We start from the raw sequence: 18,092 nt of genomic DNA on the forward strand, positions 1-18,092 counted from the left end.
GACACTATGAAATTTTTTAATCAATTCCATCTAATCTTTGTAGTCTAAAAGTCATTGTCGTGTAATATGTATATGTTGAAATAGTTTTGTAATTCCCATGTACAATTTTGCAAAGTACCATTTCTTATTTAATGAATAATCAATGCAAAACAATTTTCATGATTATTTGAACCCATTATACATTTTGCACAACTTTCTAATTTTTACAGAAGAAACGCACTACATCAGCCATTATTTCAAATGCAGCGGCCATTCAACGTGCAAAGCAGTATTCACCTCCTCCACTCATGGTGAGTGCTATGCTTCTATACATGTATATCAGTTGCTAGAAAAATTAAAACTGAAATACAAACACATATGCAAAGCAATGACACCAGTTGAGGAATCTGTGCTAGTAACTTGGTCCTGTGTGCTTTACATTGCAGGTGTCTCATTAGCATTTTCATTCAACAGTTTATAATGATTTTAAGTGTGGATAAAGCTATCATGATTGCTTTCAAAGACTGAAAGGAATTTTTTGTTGGTTTGTGGCCTTTTGTATAACAATCTTTGATTAGTAAGTATAATGCTATCAAGGCAGAACATCAGTGAAAGGTGATGACCATGTAAGTTATTTGGCATCTGCAGTTACAAAGAAAGATCACTCATGTGCACTGACCTGTGAGAAATGATGACTAAATAACTTGTAGGGAAATAGAAAATATAGAGCGAACATTTACTATTAGCTGCAGAACACTTGAAAATAAAAATGTGTGAAGAAAATCTGTTTCCAGTGTGTACTATCTCAATTTCATTGAACTATCAGACTCCATTGGTAGGTCATTAATGCAAGTTCGTGCAGGAAGTTGTGACATTCACCTTATTTTAAACAGTATTTTATTTGCTAATTTTAACATTTTATTGTGATGCACAGTTAACAGAAAGATCTGGCTTTCTTAAGCAGCAATGTAGAATGCCATAGCAACAAGTAGAAGTGGTTCCCACATTCTGAACACAGGCAGCAAGACTGGCTGCACCATATGATACTGTAGCACATTAGTTGTCTGAGGAATAATCAGTAATCCAAGAGAGTGAATGCAATTCAGCGATTCTGAACAATGGCGATCCACCAGCATTTAGGTGGGAAACTGAGACATTTTCTTTATCAAATATTATTTATCAGGAGCCTTCTCGGACATATTAAATACTAGAGGGACCTAAGTCTCATTAAAACATAGCTGCTACCTTGTCACTACACAGTAAACTATAAATATTGGGTAAGAAACGAGAATTATTATTCTGCCTACTATGTATGAATAGTTCTGAAGTCGTATGAAGTGTACTAAATATTTGTTGGTGTACCAATCCAGACAGGATGGCAAAATGGAGTTCCTTTGGGTGCAGATTTGGTATGTTGAGATTGACTCAGTGTTTTCCAGTGGTCTTCACACTGGTTATGGAGGACGAAAGTATTGACTGGTCAACCCTCTGGCATTGCTTCTTCATATATTCCAGTTGCTGTTTGCACCACACTGGGATGTGTACCATACTGAAGGCTTTGACATGGCAGCACGTCTACTGGCCAGTGATTGATCATGATATTGAACATATTGTGTGAGCTTGCATGGCCTGTGCACACAACCAGGCTGTACCATCATGACAGTTTTCCCCTTGGTCACTTTTGGAGCACCCTTGCAATAGGATGCGCATTAGCTCTTTTTTTGGAAAGCATGTTGTTGTTGGTGGTCGATGTACTGTCAGATATGCCGAATGTAACCAAGATGCCCTCCAGAACATCAACTGAATCTATTTGCTGTTGTCAATCATTTTTGCAATCAATGGCTTTTGCAGGATCCTTGTCCCAAGTAATGATCAGCAATTCATATCGAAGGAGTTTGCAGATTTTTGCATTCACAGTGGTATCCAGCATCTACTGCTGCCCTGTTTCATCCAGCTTCTAATTCAGTGGTGGAACAATTTGTGAAAATGTTCAAAACCCAAATGAAGAAGTCCATTTCTGCCTCATCCTGTGACAGTGCACTGGTTCTTGCCTCATGCTGAGTGACGGGAGTTGCTAGGTTTTCTAATTGAAAATAAGTGAGATGCTGAAAATTGCTAATATGAAACTTCCTTGTAGATTAAAACTGTATGCCGGACTGAGACTTGAACTCAGGACCTTTGCCTTTCGCGGGCAAGTGCTCTACCAACTGAGCTACCCAAGAACGACTCACACCCTGTCATCACAGCTTTACTTCCGCCAGCTGTGAGGACAGGGCGTGAGTCATGCTTGGGTAGCTCAGTTGGTAGAGCACTTGTCCGCGAAAGGCAAAGGTCCCGAGATCGAGTCTCAGTCCCGCACACAGTTTTAATATGCCAGGAAGTTTCATATCAGTGTACACTCCGCTGCAGAGTGAAAATCTCATTCAGGAAATTACTAACATGTTATACGACATAGGATTAACACTACACTATCAACATTTTCTATAGTATTTCAGTTTTTAGCTTTGACGCATCCAATGGAATTTTCATTCTCATACACATTTTAGCACTTGAATGCTCAAACGTGGTTACAAATATTTACAGTTTGATTTTCATTCAGAAAGAAACACATCATAATCTTTCACACATTTGAAAAGTTCTTTACAGGTTAAATTGAAATTCATTGCAAAGTGCAGTTCAGCATTGAGTTCAACACAACTTCTGTTTCTCACATCAGTCCACTTATTATTTATAATCAATGTGTATGGGCTTTAGATCCTGGGATAATCATAACAAAACACAGAATTTTTCCAATTGTGTACCTAATTCCTTTGCATTTAAAATCACAAAACATACATACCCATTTCTCCCAAGCATTATTAGCAAGATTGTCTTTATCGTGTAAAATTTCCCTGGCATGACAGAACTTGTCACACAGTTAGTCTTCATTTACATCAAATTCAAAATATTTCAGAACATCTGGTAGCTCACTGAAATTATTTTCTTTGGTCAGGCAGATAGGAAGACAATAATTAATCAGCATATTCGGTGAAATATTGAAATTCTTGAGTAAGTATGAATATAAAGTGCTATAGAAACCATTGAAAATGTTTCCTGTCAACTTTTAACATTTGTATCTTACAAATTAAAAACTGATGTGTTGCACTTTCTAAAATGTTATCATTCTTTTTTTGGTATATTTACTCAAAAAGTTCATTTACAGGGATGTAAGTTTCTATAATACTTAGATTTGCATTTTCTAGGTACTTTCAACTCCTGAAAATTGCCAATGTGAGAAAAAAAAAGCTTAAGTGGGCCTGAATGATCAAGTCCTTTCCACATTCGTGATGATCACTATAATGCTTCTGTAAAATTCGAGGACAATTCGCAACACTTATATAACTCTTAATGGCATCCCAATTACATTCAATCCTGTGCACAACAGGTGTGAACAAGAGGCATCTGGTTGGCACATGCCTCAATATTTCTGATCATTCTAAGTCACAAAATAAGAATTATTGCAATTCTTTTCTTCATTTAACTGAAGAAGGGAAGTGGTTTGCATTATTTTAAGACAATTTCTTCAACACCTAAATATAGTGAATTGCAAGCGTGCTTACAAGCATTGTTTAAAATGCAATTAAAGCAATTATGGTATGATTTTCATCATTTAAGAACTTCATTACAGTTTGATGTTTTCCAAAATTTACATTGGCATTTTCTGTGCAAAATGATGACACATTTTTAAACTTTGTTTCTTAATTGTGCCCTTAAGCAAACTATAAATCCCACATTGACTTTAATTTGCTTCTTCAATAAAGTCTAAAAGATTATTTATAATACACTCAAGGGAGTCAAAGTACCTAACCATTATGGGGAACAATTTTCAATTTTTGAAACTCAAAGCATAGTTGGCAACTGAAAATATTTGTATTTTACTGGGGCCTTTAAGAATGTTCACACAATATTCAACACTTATTGGAGCTAAAACGTTTTTCAGTATTGTTTCTGCCTTTTTGCATCAACAGCATAGTCACTGAATTATTCTCTTAACAGTTTACTGCCACAATCTTTACTACTATAACTTAAATTGTGCTTCATTATGTTGTTTTTGTGGTCTTCAGTTCTGAGACTGATGAAGCTCTCCATGCTACTCTATCCTGTGCAAGCTTCATCATCTCCCAGTAACTACTGCAACCTACATCCTTCTGAATCTGCTTAGTGTATTCATCTCTTGGTCTCCCTCTACGATTTTTACCCTCCACGCTGCCCTCCAATACTGAATTGGTGATTCCTTGATGCCTCAGAACATGTACTACCAACCGATACCTTCTTCTAGTCAAGTTGTGCCACAAACTCCTCTTCTCCCCAATCCTATTCAATACCTCCTCATTAGTTACGTGATCTACCCTACTGATCTTCAACATTCTTCTGTAGCACCACACTTCAAAAGCTTCTATTCTCTTCTTGTCCAAACTATTTATCGTCCATGTTTCACTTCCATACATGGCTACACTCCATACAAATACTTTCAGAAACGACTTCCTGACACTGAAGTCTATACTCGATGTTAACAAATTTCTCTTCTTTAGAAATGCTTTCCTTGCCATTGCCAGTCTACATTTTATATCCTCTCTATTTCGACCATCATCTGTTACTTTGCTCCCCAAATAGCAAACTTCCTTTACTACTTTAAGTGTCTCATTTCCTAATCTAATTCCCTCAGCATCACCTGACTCAATTCGACTACATTCCATTATCCTCGTTTTGCTTTTGTTGATGTTCATCTTATATCCTCTTTTCAGGACACTGTCCATTCCGTTCAACTGCTCTTCCAAGTCCTTTGCCGTCTCTGACAGAATTACAATGTCATCGGCGAACCTCATAGTTTTTACTTCTTCTCCATGGATTTTAATACCTACTCCGAATTTTTCTTTTGTTTCCTTTACTGCTTGCTTAATATACAGATTGAATAACATCAGGGAGAGGCTACAACCCTATCTCACTCCCTTCCCAACCACTGCTTCCCTTTCATGTCCCTCGACTCTTATAACTGCCATCTGGTTTCTGTACAAATTGTAAATAGCCATTTGCTCCCTGTATTTTACCCCTGCCACCTCCAGAATTTGAAAGACAGTATTCCAGTCAACATTGTCAAAAGCTTTCTCTAAGTCTACAAATGCTAGAAACGTAGGTTTGCCTTTTCTTAATCTAGCTTCTAAGAAGAGTCATAGGGTGAGTATTGTCTCACGTGTTCCCATATTTCTACGGAATCCAAACTGATTTTCCCCGAGGTCGGCTTCTACTAGTTTTTCCATTCGTCTGTAAAGAATTCGTGTTAGTATTTTGCAGCGATGACTTATTAAACTGATAGTTCGGTAATTTTCACATCTGTCAACACCTGCTTTCTCTGGGATTGGAATTATTATATTCTTCTTGAAGTCTGAGGGTATTTTGCCTGTCTCATATATCTTGCTCACCAGATGGTAGAGTTTTGTCAGGACTGGCTCTCCCACGGCTGTCAGTAGTTCTAATGGAATGTTGTCTACTCCCAGGGCCTTATTTCGAATTAGGTCTTTCAGTGCTCTTTCAAACTCTACACACATTTCGTCTTCATCTACATCCTCTTCTATTTCCATAATATTGTCCTCAAATACATCGCCCTTCTATACACCCTCTATATACTCCTTCCACCTTTCTGCTTTTGCTTCTTTGCTTAGAACTGGGTTTCCATCTGAGCTCTTGATATTCATACAAGTTGTCTATTTAATTTTCCTGTAGGCAGTATCTATCTTACCCCTGGTGAGACAAGCCTCTACATCCTTACATCGTCTAGCCATGCTTGCTTAGCCATTTTGCACTTCCTGTCGATCTCATTTTTGAGACGTTTGTATTTCTTTTTGCCTGCTACGTTTACTGCATTTTTATATTTACTCCTTTCATCAATTAAGTTCAATATTTCTTCTGTTAACCAAGGATTTCTACTAGCCCTCGTCTTTTTACCTACTTGATCCTCTGCCGCCTTCACCACTTCATCCCTCAAAGCTACCCATTCTTCTTCTACTGTATTTCTTTCCCCCATTCCTGTCAATTGTTCCCTTATGCTCTCCTTGAAACTGCGTACAATCTCTGGTTCTTTCAGTTTATCCAGGTCCCATCCCCCTTAAATTCCCACCTTTTTGTGGTTTTTTCAGTTTTAATCTACAGTTCATAACCAATAGATTGTGGTCAGAGTTCGCATCTGCCCCTGGAAGTGTCTTAAAATTTAAAACCTGGTTCCTAAATCTCTGTCTTACCATTATATAATCTATCTGATACCTTTTAGTATCTCCAGGATTCTTCCATGTATACAACCTTCTTTTGTGATTCTTGAACCAAGTGTTAGCTATGATTAAGTTGTGCTTTGTGCAAAATTCTACCAGGCGACTCCCTCTTTCATTTCATCCCCCCCCCCCCCCCCCCCCTCCCTCCAATCCATATTCACCTACTACATTTCCTTCTCTTGCTTTTCCTACTACCGAATTCCAGTCACCCATGACTATTAAATTTTCATCTCCCTTCACTATCTGAATAATTTCTTTTATTTCATCATACATTTCTTCAATTTCTTCGTCATCTGCGGAGCTAGTTGGCATATAAACTTGTACTACTGAGGCAGGCATGGGCTTCATGTCTATCTTGGCCACAATAGTGTGTTCACTATGCTGTTTGTAGTAGCTTACCCGCACCTTGGTAGAGCACTTGCCCGCGAAAGGCAAAGGTCCCGAGTTCGAGTCTCGGTCGGGCACACAGTTTTAATCTGCCAGGAAGTTTCATATCAGTGTACACTCCGCTGCAGAGTGAAAATCTCATTCAGGAAATTACTAACATGTTATACGACATAGGATTAACACTACACTATCAACATTTTCTATAGTATTTCAGTTTTTAGCTTTGACGCATCCAATGGAATTTTCATTCTCATACACATTTTAGCACTTGAATGCTCAAACGTGGTTACAAATATTTACAGTTTGATTTTCATTCAGAAAGAAACACATCATAATCTTTCACACATTTGAAAAGTTCTTTACAGGTTAAATTGAAATTCATTGCAAAGTGCAGTTCAGCATTGAGTTCAACACAACTTCTGTTTCTCACATCAGTCCACTTATTATTTATAATCAATGTGTATGGGCTTTAGATCCTGGGATAATCATAACAAAACACAGAATTTTTCCAATTGTGTACCTAATTCCTTTGCATTTAAAATCACAAAACATACATACCCATTTCTCCCAAGCATTATTAGCAAGATTGTCTTTATCGTGTAAAATTTCCCTGGCATGACAGAACTTGTCACACAGTTAGTCTTCATTTACATCAAATTCAAAATATTTCAGAACATCTGGTAGCTCACTGAAATTATTTTCTTTGGTCAGGCAGATAGGAAGACAATAATTAATCAGCATATTCGGTGAAATATTGAAATTCTTGAGTAAGTATGAATATAAAGTGCTATAGAAACCATTGAAAATGTTTCCTGTCAACTTTTAACATTTGTATCTTACAAATTAAAAACTGATGTGTTGCACTTTCTAAAATGTTATCATTCTTTTTTTGGTATATTTACTCAAAAAGTTCATTTACAGGGATGTAAGTTTCTATAATACTTAGATTTGCATTTTCTAGGTACTTTCAACTCCTGAAAATTGCCAATGTGAGAAAAAAAAAGCTTAAGTGGGCCTGAATGATCAAGTCCTTTCCACATTCGTGATGATCACTATAATGCTTCTGTAAAATTCGAGGACAATTCGCAACACTTATATAACTCTTAATGGCATCCCAATTACATTCAATCCTGTGCACAACAGGTGTGAACAAGAGGCATCTGGTTGGCACATGCCTCAATATTTCTGATCATTCTAAGTCACAAAATAAGAATTATTGCAATTCTTTTCTTCATTTAACTGAAGAAGGGAAGTGGTTTGCATTATTTTAAGACAATTTCTTCAACACCTAAATATAGTGAATTGCAAGCGTGCTTACAAGCATTGTTTAAAATGCAATTAAAGCAATTATGGTATGATTTTCATCATTTAAGAACTTCATTACAGTTTGATGTTTTCCAAAATTTACATTGGCATTTTCTGTGCAAAATGATGACACATTTTTAAACTTTGTTTCTTAATTGTGCCCTTAAGCAAACTATAAATCCCACATTGACTTTAATTTGCTTCTTCAATAAAGTCTAAAAGATTATTTATAATACACTCAAGGGAGTCAAAGTACCTAACCATTATGGGGAACAATTTTCAATTTTTGAAACTCAAAGCATAGTTGGCAACTGAAAATATTTGTATTTTACTGGGGCCTTTAAGAATGTTCACACAATATTCAACACTTATTGGAGCTAAAACGTTTTTCAGTATTGTTTCTGCCTTTTTGCATCAACAGCATAGTCACTGAATTATTCTCTTAACAGTTTACTGCCACAATCTTTACTACTATAACTTAAATTGTGCTTCATTATGTTGTTTTTGTGGTCTTCAGTTCTGAGACTGATGAAGCTCTCCATGCTACTCTATCCTGTGCAAGCTTCATCATCTCCCAGTAACTACTGCAACCTACATCCTTCTGAATCTGCTTAGTGTATTCATCTCTTGGTCTCCCTCTACGATTTTTACCCTCCACGCTGCCCTCCAATACTGAATTGGTGATTCCTTGATGCCTCAGAACATGTACTACCAACCGATACCTTCTTCTAGTCAAGTTGTGCCACAAACTCCTCTTCTCCCCAATCCTATTCAATACCTCCTCATTAGTTACGTGATCTACCCTACTGATCTTCAACATTCTTCTGTAGCACCACACTTCAAAAGCTTCTATTCTCTTCTTGTCCAAACTATTTATCGTCCATGTTTCACTTCCATACATGGCTACACTCCATACAAATACTTTCAGAAACGACTTCCTGACACTGAAGTCTATACTCGATGTTAACAAATTTCTCTTCTTTAGAAATGCTTTCCTTGCCATTGCCAGTCTACATTTTATATCCTCTCTATTTCGACCATCATCTGTTACTTTGCTCCCCAAATAGCAAACTTCCTTTACTACTTTAAGTGTCTCATTTCCTAATCTAATTCCCTCAGCATCACCTGACTCAATTCGACTACATTCCATTATCCTCGTTTTGCTTTTGTTGATGTTCATCTTATATCCTCTTTTCAGGACACTGTCCATTCCGTTCAACTGCTCTTCCAAGTCCTTTGCCGTCTCTGACAGAATTACAATGTCATCGGCGAACCTCATAGTTTTTACTTCTTCTCCATGGATTTTAATACCTACTCCGAATTTTTCTTTTGTTTCCTTTACTGCTTGCTTAATATACAGATTGAATAACATCAGGGAGAGGCTACAACCCTATCTCACTCCCTTCCCAACCACTGCTTCCCTTTCATGTCCCTCGACTCTTATAACTGCCATCTGGTTTCTGTACAAATTGTAAATAGCCATTTGCTCCCTGTATTTTACCCCTGCCACCTCCAGAATTTGAAAGACAGTATTCCAGTCAACATTGTCAAAAGCTTTCTCTAAGTCTACAAATGCTAGAAACGTAGGTTTGCCTTTTCTTAATCTAGCTTCTAAGAAGAGTCATAGGGTGAGTATTGTCTCACGTGTTCCCATATTTCTACGGAATCCAAACTGATTTTCCCCGAGGTCGGCTTCTACTAGTTTTTCCATTCGTCTGTAAAGAATTCGTGTTAGTATTTTGCAGCGATGACTTATTAAACTGATAGTTCGGTAATTTTCACATCTGTCAACACCTGCTTTCTCTGGGATTGGAATTATTATATTCTTCTTGAAGTCTGAGGGTATTTTGCCTGTCTCATATATCTTGCTCACCAGATGGTAGAGTTTTGTCAGGACTGGCTCTCCCACGGCTGTCAGTAGTTCTAATGGAATGTTGTCTACTCCCAGGGCCTTATTTCGAATTAGGTCTTTCAGTGCTCTTTCAAACTCTACACACATTTCGTCTTCATCTACATCCTCTTCTATTTCCATAATATTGTCCTCAAATACATCGCCCTTCTATACACCCTCTATATACTCCTTCCACCTTTCTGCTTTTGCTTCTTTGCTTAGAACTGGGTTTCCATCTGAGCTCTTGATATTCATACAAGTTGTCTATTTAATTTTCCTGTAGGCAGTATCTATCTTACCCCTGGTGAGACAAGCCTCTACATCCTTACATCGTCTAGCCATGCTTGCTTAGCCATTTTGCACTTCCTGTCGATCTCATTTTTGAGACGTTTGTATTTCTTTTTGCCTGCTACGTTTACTGCATTTTTATATTTACTCCTTTCATCAATTAAGTTCAATATTTCTTCTGTTAACCAAGGATTTCTACTAGCCCTCGTCTTTTTACCTACTTGATCCTCTGCCGCCTTCACCACTTCATCCCTCAAAGCTACCCATTCTTCTTCTACTGTATTTCTTTCCCCCATTCCTGTCAATTGTTCCCTTATGCTCTCCTTGAAACTGCGTACAATCTCTGGTTCTTTCAGTTTATCCAGGTCCCATCCCCCTTAAATTCCCACCTTTTTGTGGTTTTTTCAGTTTTAATCTACAGTTCATAACCAATAGATTGTGGTCAGAGTTCGCATCTGCCCCTGGAAGTGTCTTAAAATTTAAAACCTGGTTCCTAAATCTCTGTCTTACCATTATATAATCTATCTGATACCTTTTAGTATCTCCAGGATTCTTCCATGTATACAACCTTCTTTTGTGATTCTTGAACCAAGTGTTAGCTATGATTAAGTTGTGCTTTGTGCAAAATTCTACCAGGCGACTCCCTCTTTCATTTCATCCCCCCCCCCCCCCCTCCCTCCAATCCATATTCACCTACTACATTTCCTTCTCTTGCTTTTCCTACTACCGAATTCCAGTCACCCATGACTATTAAATTTTCATCTCCCTTCACTATCTGAATAATTTCTTTTATTTCATCATACATTTCTTCAATTTCTTCGTCATCTGCGGAGCTAGTTGGCATATAAACTTGTACTACTGAGGCAGGCATGGGCTTCATGTCTATCTTGGCCACAATAGTGTGTTCACTATGCTGTTTGTAGTAGCTTACCCGCACCTTGGTAGAGCACTTGCCCGCGAAAGGCAAAGGTCCCGAGTTCGAGTCTCGGTCGGGCACACAGTTTTAATCTGCCAGGAAGTTTCATATCAGCGCACACTCCGCTGCAGAGTGAAAATCTCATTCTGGAAACATCCCCCAGGCTGTGGCTAAGCCATGTCTCTGCAATATCCTTTCTTTCAGGAGTGCTAGTTCTGCAAGGTTCACAGGAGAGCTTCTGTAAAGTTTGGAAGGTAGGAGACGAGGTACTGGCAGAAGTAAAGCTTTGAGTACCGGGCGTGAGTCGTGCTTCGGTAGCTCAGTTGGTAGAGCACTTGCCCGCGAAAGGCAAAGGTCCCTAGTTCGAGTCTCGGTCGGGCACACAGTTTTAATCTGCCAGGAAGTTTCATTTATGTTATTATTTAAAGTTTCACTGGCTTTTTTCTGTTTAATATATCTTAAGGAGCAACAATCTCAAAAAAAGACCAATATTATATGTGAAAGCTTAGCTTTTCTTGTGGCTATACTACATGTATATTAATTTAAACCATTAACTTTTCCTATTTGTGTGTTCATACTGCTTAACAATGATGCTGATGTTGGTTGACTACTCCAAGTGTCCCATGCTCTGAATATCTGCTGTCATTGCCTGGCGAGATTACGTGACGTGAGCTATGATTGGCTGACAGAAGCATATCGCAATAAAATATGCAGTGTACAAGCTGCAGCTCATGAAAGATATTTCCAAAATGAGGGTCTATTTTTTTCTGGGTCATGTCTCCTAAAGTGCCAGGAAGTTCTACATTGGTATATAAAAACCTTTACCATTCGAAGGATTGATAACTTTAAAGTTACGAGAGAAAGTATACAATCACTTCACATGGAGAAATGTATTATCGCCTGGGAAAAATTGTATTTTTAACTGGGAAATCCATCAAAGGTCTGTTTTGTTTTTTTTGTGGCCATATACACACACTGTTACATGTTGTGCAACCGAGTCTGAGGCAATTTGTCAGCAAGAGCTCCAGTCCACTGATTTCAGTAGAATGGCTAAACAATTGGTTTGTATGGTATACTATGCTTTGAAAACTCTAGTAGTACTATATGATTGGCACAGTCACATTGCAACAGTTTGGGTTCTCCTAAGGATGACAGCTGCTTTTAGTTCTGTACTAGTAGAGGCTGTCCTTGTGATTTAGGGAATATGCCCCCACTGGAATTCTGACCTAATCATTGTACCTGCACTGTTGTTATGAATAGCAGTGACTACTGGCAGGAAGCCTCTACCAGTTATTTGCCTCCTTCACCTATAAACTCCGCCAGAGTGATTACATCCCAGAAGTCCAACTCAACCTTCTATACCTGCTTAAAGCCTTAGGCCCTTCCCAGAACATAACTCCTGAATCCACTTTCCTCCTCACCCTTATGACAGCTATTAAACACTATGTTTCCCAACATCCTTCAGATTCCAAACCCACTACCTTAATCCTCATACACCTTACTAACTGTATCTTAACTCGCACTTACTTCTCATTTAAAAGGAAGGTATACAAACAAACCACAGCATAATCGTGGGCAGCCGCATGACATTCTCCTATGCCAAACTGTTCATGGACCAACTAGATGAGACATTTCCAGCCTCTCAGACTGCCAAACCCCTAGTCTGTATCAGTTTCTTTAATGATATCTTCAAGATGTGTACTCATGACTGAGACACTCTATCTTCATTCCTTCACAACCTCAATACCTTCTCCATCTGCTTCACCTCGTCCTGCTTAACCCAGCATGCCACCTTCCTAGATATTGACCACCTCACTGACGGCACACCTCTGTCCACATTAAAACAACTACCAACAGTACCCACATTTCGACAGCTGTCATCCGTTTCATACAAAAAAAAATCCCTCCCTTATAGCCTGGCCACATGGGCACGGTGTATCTGCAGTGACAAGAATTCACTTGCCCAGTATATCTACATCTACATGACTACTCTGCAATTCACATTTAAGTGCTTGGCAGAGGGTTCATCGAACCACAATCATACTATCTCTCTACTATTCCACTCCCGAACAGCGAGCGGGAAAAACGAACACCTAAACCTTTCTGTTCGAGCTCTGATTTCTCTTATTTTATTTTGATGATCATTCCTACCTATGTAGGTTGGGCTCAACAAAATATTTTCGCATTCGGAAGAGAAAGTTGGTGACTGAAATTTCGTAAAAAGGTCTCGCCACGACGAAAAACGTATATGCTGTAATGACTTCCATCCCAACTCGTGTATCATATCTGCCACACTCTCTCCCCTGTAACGCGATAATACAAAACTGCCCTTTTTTGCACCCTTTCGATGTCCTCCGTCAATCCCACCTGGTAAGGATCCCACACCGTGCAGCAATATTCTAACAGAGGACGAACGAGTGTAGTGTAAGCTGTCTCTTTAGTGGACTTGTTGCATCTTCTAAGTGTCCTGCCAATGAAACGCAACCTTTGGCTCGCCTTCCCAACAATATTATCTATGTGGTCCTTCCAACTGAAGTTGTTCGTAATTTTAACACCCAGGTACTTAGTTGAATTGACAGCCTTGAGAATTGTACTATTTATCGAGTAATCGAATTCCAACGGATTTCTTTTGGAACTCATGTGGATCATCTCACACTTTTCGTTATTTAGCGTCAACTGCCACCTGACACACCATACAGCAATCCTTTCTAAATCGCTTTGCAACTGATACTGGTCTTCGGATGACCTTACTAGACGGTAAATTACAGCATCATCTGCGAACAATCTAAGAGAACTGCTCAGATTGTCACCCAGGTCATTTATATAGATCAGGAACAGCAGAGGTCCCAGGACGCTTCCCTGGGGAACACCTGATATCACTTCAGTTTTACTCGATGATTTGCCGTCTATTACTACGAACTGTGACCTTCCTGACAGGAAATCACGAATCCAGTCGCACAACTGAGACGATACCCCATAGCTCCGCAGCTTGATTAGAAGTCGCTTGTGAGGAACGGTGTCAAAAGCTTTCCGGAAATCTAGAAATACGGAATCAACTTGAGATCCCCTGTCGATAGCGGCCATTACTTCGTGCGAATAAAGAGCTAGCTGCTTTGCACAAGAGCAATGTTTTCTGAAGCCATGCTGATTACGTGTCAATAGATCGTTCCCTTCGAGGTGATTCATATTGTTTGAATACAGTATATGCTCCAAAACCCTACTGCAAACCGACGTCAATGATATAGGTCTGTAGTTAAATGGATTACTCCTACTACCCTTCTTGAACACTGGTGCGACCTGCGCAATTTTCCAATCTGTAGGTACAGATCTATCGGTGAGCGAGCGGTTGTATATGAGTGCTAAGTAGGGAGCTATAGTATCAGCGTAATCTGAAAGGAACCTAATCGGTATACAATCTGGACCTGAAGACTTGCCCGTATCAAGCGATTTGAGTTGCTTCGCAACCCCTAAGGTATCTACTTCTAAGAAACTCATGCTAGCAGATGCTCGTGTTTCAAATTCTGGAATATTCCATTCGTCTTCCCTGGTGAAGGAATTTCGGAAAACTGCGTTCAATAACTCCGCTTTAGCGGCACAGTCGTCGATAACAGTACCATCGGCACTGCGCAGCGAAGGTATTGACTGCGTCTTGGCGCTTGTGTACTTTACATACGATCAGAATTTCTTCAGATTTTCTACCAAGTTTCAAGACAATGTTTCGTTGTGGAACCTATTAAAGGCATCTCGCATCGAATGCTGAGGATCTCACCAAGGCCTTCACAAACAGGCACACTAGCCCCCAGACAGTCTGTAAACAGATCTCCCATGTTATTTGCCATCACATCCTCCATCTTCCCACCACCCACAAGAGTCAGCTACAGAGGAGTGTCCCCTTCATCACCCAATATCAACCCGGGAATGGAATAACTGAACCACAACCTTCACCAGGGCTTTGACTACCTGTCACAGTGCCATTAAACCTCCATAACATCCTGGTCCATCCCTATGCCACTCCCAGTCCCAATCCCTTGCCGCAAGGATCATATCCCTGTCAAAGACACAGGTGCAAGACCTGCCCAATTCTTCCACCCAGAACTTCCTATTGCTGTTGTCACAGGTTTATCCTACCCCATAAGAGTCGGGCCACCTGTGAAAGCAGACAAGTCATAGGGCAGCTCTGTTGCAATCATTGCACAGTTTTTAATTTTGGTATGACTACCAGCCAGCTGTTCAGATATGAATGGCCACTGCCAAACTGTGGCCAAGAGCAAAGTAGACTACCCTGTGGCACAACATGCTATAACATGCATGATTTCACTACTCTATCTACCTATATCTTCCCCTCCACCTCCAGCTTTTTCATACTATGCAGCTGGGAGTTAGCTTTACAACACATTCTCTACTGCCTTAATTACCAAAATGTACTTTCCCTACACCCTTCACCTAAGATTTTACCCCCTCTGTCCTATTATCTCCTCCCCATTCTCATTTGTCACCCTCTTTGTTGCTGCCCTCTCCCACCACATCTGCCCATCTTTCCCCACGCCTCTCACTTTTTGCTCAATTTTCCCCATCGTCCTGCCCCCCACAATTTCTGACACTGCCCCCCCCTCCACAAGTGGGCTCACGGTTCTTTTGTGAGATCGTGCATGGCACACATGGGACCTCGAAATATTGCAGCTCTTTTTTTAATCCCTAGCTGCATATCCTTCTCCCTGCCCCCCCTTCCTCCCTATCCCCACTCCTCCTCCATTGCCACCTCCTTTTCCTCTCTCGGTGTTCTGATTTATGTCAACCTGACTATTCCCCTGGTTTCCTGTACTGCTTGCAGTTTTGTTCCTTTTGCCTGTTTTGGCGTTTCAGTCCCCACTTGAGGTTTGACCTCCACTTCAAAATTTCCTGTTTTTAGTGTGAGCCATATGGGGAAGAACTCCCTCCCTAGCATCTACAGTGTGAATTCTTCTCCCCTCTCCCATCCTCACTGTAGGCCCCCTTCCAGCCTGCTAGGTCACCAGCACATGTAGCCAATCCGTGTGGTGGGGCTGTTGTGTACCCATATGGCTGAGCCCCCTGACGACACAGGGATCACACTACTGGTACCTGAGCTGTTCCCTCCCCCTGTATGCCAAGGGGTGGTTGCTTGCCTTCTTGGAGCATTGGAACTCCCAGAAATGGCCACTGTGCCTGACGGCCCTTACTGTGGCTGGGTGGGGCCCATGAGGAGAGCCCCTGGTTGGAGTGGGTGGTATAAGGACGGGTGCTTGGCACATGAAGTGTATCAAGCTGCAAAAATCTGGCCATTCTCACACGGCCGTCTCTTCAAATGGTGAAGGAGCCTTAAAAGCTGCCTCGTATGCCCTGGCAGCCTTCCCTTCCATGGCTACACAACGGGAGGAGGACTAGGCTCGCTGACTTGGGCTGAAACCCTTTCCCCGTTACCTCGTCTGTACTAGGGTGGATGGGGACGCTTTCACTGCCAAAAAGCCATTGTTTTTCGTGGAAAATATCTAGGATACGTTTGGTGAAGTGGAGTCTATTAGTAAGATGCTGTCGGGCTCTCTGTTGATCAAAGCTTCTTCTGCCACCCAATCTGCAGCTCTTTGTGTCTGTGGTCGTTTTGGCAACGTCCCAGTATCTATACTCCTCACCAATCTCTGAATATGGTCTGGGGCGCCATTTTTCATAAGGACCTCATCCTGCAAACTGGTGAGGAACTCCGGGCTAATCGGGAGTGGTGTGGCATTCAGTTCATTCAATGTGTGCAGAAATGTCGCAAAGACAACCACACCGATACTCACACCTTCATTCTAGCTTTCGAAGGGCATACCCTCCCAGAGAAGGTCAAGGTTATGTGCTACAGATTTGATGTGAAGCCGTACATCCCTCCACCTATGCGGTGCTTTCGGTGCTTGCGTTTTGCGCATATGTCTTCCCATTGTACGGTGAACCCTTTGTGTGGTGACTGTGGCCACCCAGTCCGTGAGGGAAGCCCTTGTGTTCTGCCGCCTGTGTGTATCAACTGTGCTGACCGCCACTCCCCTCGCTCGCCGGATTGCCCGGTTAGAAGAGAGACGAGAAGATACAAGAATAAAAGTCCCTGGATCGCCTATCTTACACTAAGGTTCGCAAAAAGTATGAGAAACTCCATTTGGTGTCACTATCAACTTTTGCCTCTGTTGCTTCCTTTCCTCCTCCTCCTCCTCCTCCTCCTCCCCCTCCCCCCCGCTCCTCCCCCCCCCTTGTCTTTACCCCAGCCCCACCCCACTCTCCCCTCCACCCCCAGCAGTTCTTATGACCTCCCGTCAGGGAGTTGATCCCCCATCCCCGACCAAAGAACTGCCTCCCTTGTTCAGCATCTGTTGGTGATCGGGCTACCTCCCAGGAACCCTCTTTCCAGCATCTCACAGGCCAGAAGACTCTCACCACCACTCGGCCACGAGTTGCACCATCAGTGCGCCCCAAGGTCGTCTGCTCTCTTTCAGTTGCCGATCTTGTGGATGCCTGTACTCCCCGTGTCCTGCCCCCCTCCATCTCAGAAAGAGAAGAAGAAGAAACCTAAATTCCTTCTGAGATGAAGAAGAAACCTAAATTCCACGATAAGGTGCCCCTAGTGTCCCTGGAGGTGTCAACTCCCCTCTTACAACCTGAGTCGACATCTTATTTATGGATGTCAACCCATCCTTGTCAGTGACAAATACTGACAAAGTGGCCTGGCTACCTCCTCGGCTTCATGTCTGCCTTGGACTCAGGCCACATGATCATCCAGTGGAACTGCAACGGATACTATCGTCACATACCGGCAAATTCTATGTCTTGTCTCTTCTTACTTTGTGTTCTGTCTTCTTCTCAAAGAAACACAATTCCGTGATGACCACTCTCCAATTTTCCGTGGTTATCGGGTCTTCTGTTGGAGCCTTGGGATAGCATCTGGTGGGGTCTGCAGTTTGGTTTGCTCCCATGCCCTTAGTGACTGGAACCCCCTATGTACACCTTGGAAGTAATAGCAGTTAGAGTGCAAACAACT

The 18,092-nt window shown here is 41.1% G+C and overlaps 1 protein-coding gene across 1 annotated transcript in view; it reads left to right on the forward strand.

The window, feature by feature from the left end:
- LOC126335534 (hepatocyte growth factor-regulated tyrosine kinase substrate) overlaps positions 1-18,092 on the forward strand; it is a 108,451-nt gene that overhangs the window by 59,798 nt on the left and 30,561 nt on the right. The window contains exon 9 of the mRNA XM_049998908.1: positions 210-290. Coding sequence (XP_049854865.1) covers positions 210-290 — 81 coding nt within the window. The remainder of the gene's footprint in view (positions 1-209; positions 291-18,092) is intronic.

This window comes from Schistocerca gregaria, chromosome 2 (assembly GCF_023897955.1).
Source record: "Schistocerca gregaria isolate iqSchGreg1 chromosome 2, iqSchGreg1.2, whole genome shotgun sequence".
In the NCBI taxonomy this organism is placed as follows: Eukaryota; Metazoa; Arthropoda; class Insecta; order Orthoptera; family Acrididae; genus Schistocerca; species Schistocerca gregaria.